The sequence below is a fragment of the Penaeus vannamei genome, chromosome 6 (genome assembly GCF_042767895.1).
Source record: "Penaeus vannamei isolate JL-2024 chromosome 6, ASM4276789v1, whole genome shotgun sequence".
NCBI lineage: Eukaryota > Metazoa > Arthropoda > Malacostraca > Decapoda > Penaeidae > Penaeus > Penaeus vannamei.
In genome coordinates, this window is record NC_091554.1 from 36,391,508 (window position 1) to 36,394,007 (window position 2,500).

General features: G+C 33.4%; 1 protein-coding gene across 1 annotated transcript in view; it reads right to left on the bottom strand.

Moving 5' to 3' along the window:
• The window catches only part of wus (TM2 and DnaJ domain-containing protein wurst), a 14,123-nt gene that overhangs the window by 45 nt on the left and 11,578 nt on the right, over positions 1–2,500 (bottom strand). The window contains exon 4 of the mRNA XM_070122940.1: positions 1–1,973. This exon is cut by the window's left edge and continues 45 nt beyond it. Coding sequence (XP_069979041.1) covers positions 1,850–1,973 — 124 coding nt within the window. The 3' untranslated portion in view covers positions 1–1,849. The remainder of the gene's footprint in view (positions 1,974–2,500) is intronic.

A 2,500-nucleotide genomic window follows, 5' to 3' on the forward strand; every position in this document is an offset into this window, starting at 1 on the left:
TTGTGTTATGGCATTTTCCCCCCCTAAATCGGACAAAGTGTGCTATCTTGTACAGTAGAACTTTACAATCTTACATTTAAAAATACTTTAACTCCATTAAAAATAACATATTTCCACCTTTTTGGAAATAAGTAATGCTGAGCCTTAACTGAATTATAAAGCAAACAAATTTTAGCAATTAGCATAATTATTACCTCTTACTGATGAACATTTTTTAAATCCCTTATTATCACAGTAGATTCCAAGGATTTCTATCCTCAAAGGTTCATATCATCATATTACCCAAAGTGAAATATTTCCAAAACAAGTATCTCAGTTTGAATAAACAAAAAGCACTTTCATCATCCTGCACTCTCGACTAAGGTTAGAGATCACCTGGGGGAACACCTTGAACAAAATGGTATCTACCTGTCTGTTGCATTTACAAAAGAAACTTCAGTTAACCAGCATAATGCCAGAAGGGGTGTAACTATATCAAAAATCTTAAACTAAAGTTTCTGGACTTGCTCTCTTAATCTATATCTAAATCAACCCAGAATTACTGCTGTATATAAAATTATATATTAATCAATAAATAGTAAGATTCCTTGTAAAAGGAAAGTATCAAAATTTCCAAGGTATATAAACCAAGTAATCAGTATATATAAATATCAATCAATCAATATATATGTATAGATATAGGTGTGTGTGTGCACATATGTATGTGTGGGTTGATGGACGGCAAATACAGGTATCTTGTGCAATTTCAATGTCATCAATATGACAACCCATTAAATCTAAAATACCTTACACTACTAGCAATAAAAAATGCTTTTGAGCAGTTAAAGGTTTAAAGTTCATTATACCTAAATAACCTCTAGAAGTAAGTACACTGCCTCTTCATTGAATATAAAATATGATCACATGATGAGATCCATGTCTAAACACCAATATCTGTGCTCCTCATATAGGCATAACAATACTGAAGTACAAGCATCCCTTTCTTAGATATCAATAATCTACTGTTACAAATACTCTGTTCCACATGGCTTGTACCCCAGGCCTACAACCTGTCACTGACTGCCAACCCTCACAAGTCCTGAACCCATTGCCAAACTCTCCATCACCAAACTTGCACTTGCTTCCAATGAACCATTTCCACCACAACTACAAATTTCAATTTTGTATCTTCACTGGATTAATAATAATAATAAAAAAATTTCATACTAATCTGCATGAAATAAAAAACACAGTGGATTATGCGTATTATCTAATGCCCACTTTGAGCATGAAAGGCATGACATTTACACCCCAAAATAGAAATTAACCAAAGTAGCTCATCTTGGTTTGATTAAATATTTATTAATGGTAACAACCAGGTGATGCAGGAGAATATGTAAATACATGCATAGTTAACTGTCATTTTGGTTTATTACTTCTGTTTACACAGATATAGCTAAATAAGTGAAGTGGTTAGTCACCATTAGTCACTAGGTCCTCCTGATCTCTCCTGGTTACCCTTTTCCTTGACTTTTGAAGTTTTTTTTATTATTAGTAGTAGTACTAATAACCTTATTATAATTATATTATTATCATTAATAAGTTATGATAACAGCACTGGAGAAAATAATAGATAAAGGAATGATAACAAATAAAGGAATGTTGAGTTTAGTTTAGGCAGACCTGCTTGATAACAAAGCACTCGTAAAACCATCTGTGTAAAAAGAAAAGAAAAAGAAGAAGAAAAAAGTTCCTATCCCAATGGCTTAAATTAACCCATTTACACTATCAAAGCTCAAAAATAATTACAAGCAAACTTTTATCATACAACCATATGCATCAACTGTGATACACCAAGTCCCTATTTAGGTCAGAGTTCCTCAGATTTTTTGTTCTTCAATGCCCTCTCCTTTTTAATAGTAGACAGCTTCTCATATGCTTCTTTAATTTTGATGAATTCCTTGTGGGCAATTTCCTTTTCTTCAACTGTGTGTCTGTAAAACAATATATCAATAGATAAAATATTCAATGTTTGATGATCTGATCTAAATATTTTTGCATTCTCCTAAAGCAGTCATGTTAACCCAGTGGATTTGGGTGCCATGAATGTCATGTCCTGGGAAAATTGGGCTGAGGGCCGGGATGACAGGAGTGTACCTTCATGAAAAACTGGCTGGTGTGACGGGAATGATTCACTATGAGTGGGCAAAGCTCTTGGAGGAAGATTCAGCATAGTGGGCACTTAAAGATCTTGCATTATTTCCATCAGTAAACAAGGATCCATGAGCTGAATGAGCACTATTTCCAGGGAGAATACTATTTACATACTCAACCCACCATGACTGGTGGCATGAGGTGTTATACAGAAAATTGAATAATACAAAAATATTAATAAATGACAAAATATTATCATTGGCTGGAATTATCGATTATCGAAGGGGATGATATGGAGTCTGTGCAAATAAAACAGTCTATTACCATCTTGATACAGTACATTAAATGAGAAATATAGACTTTGGAA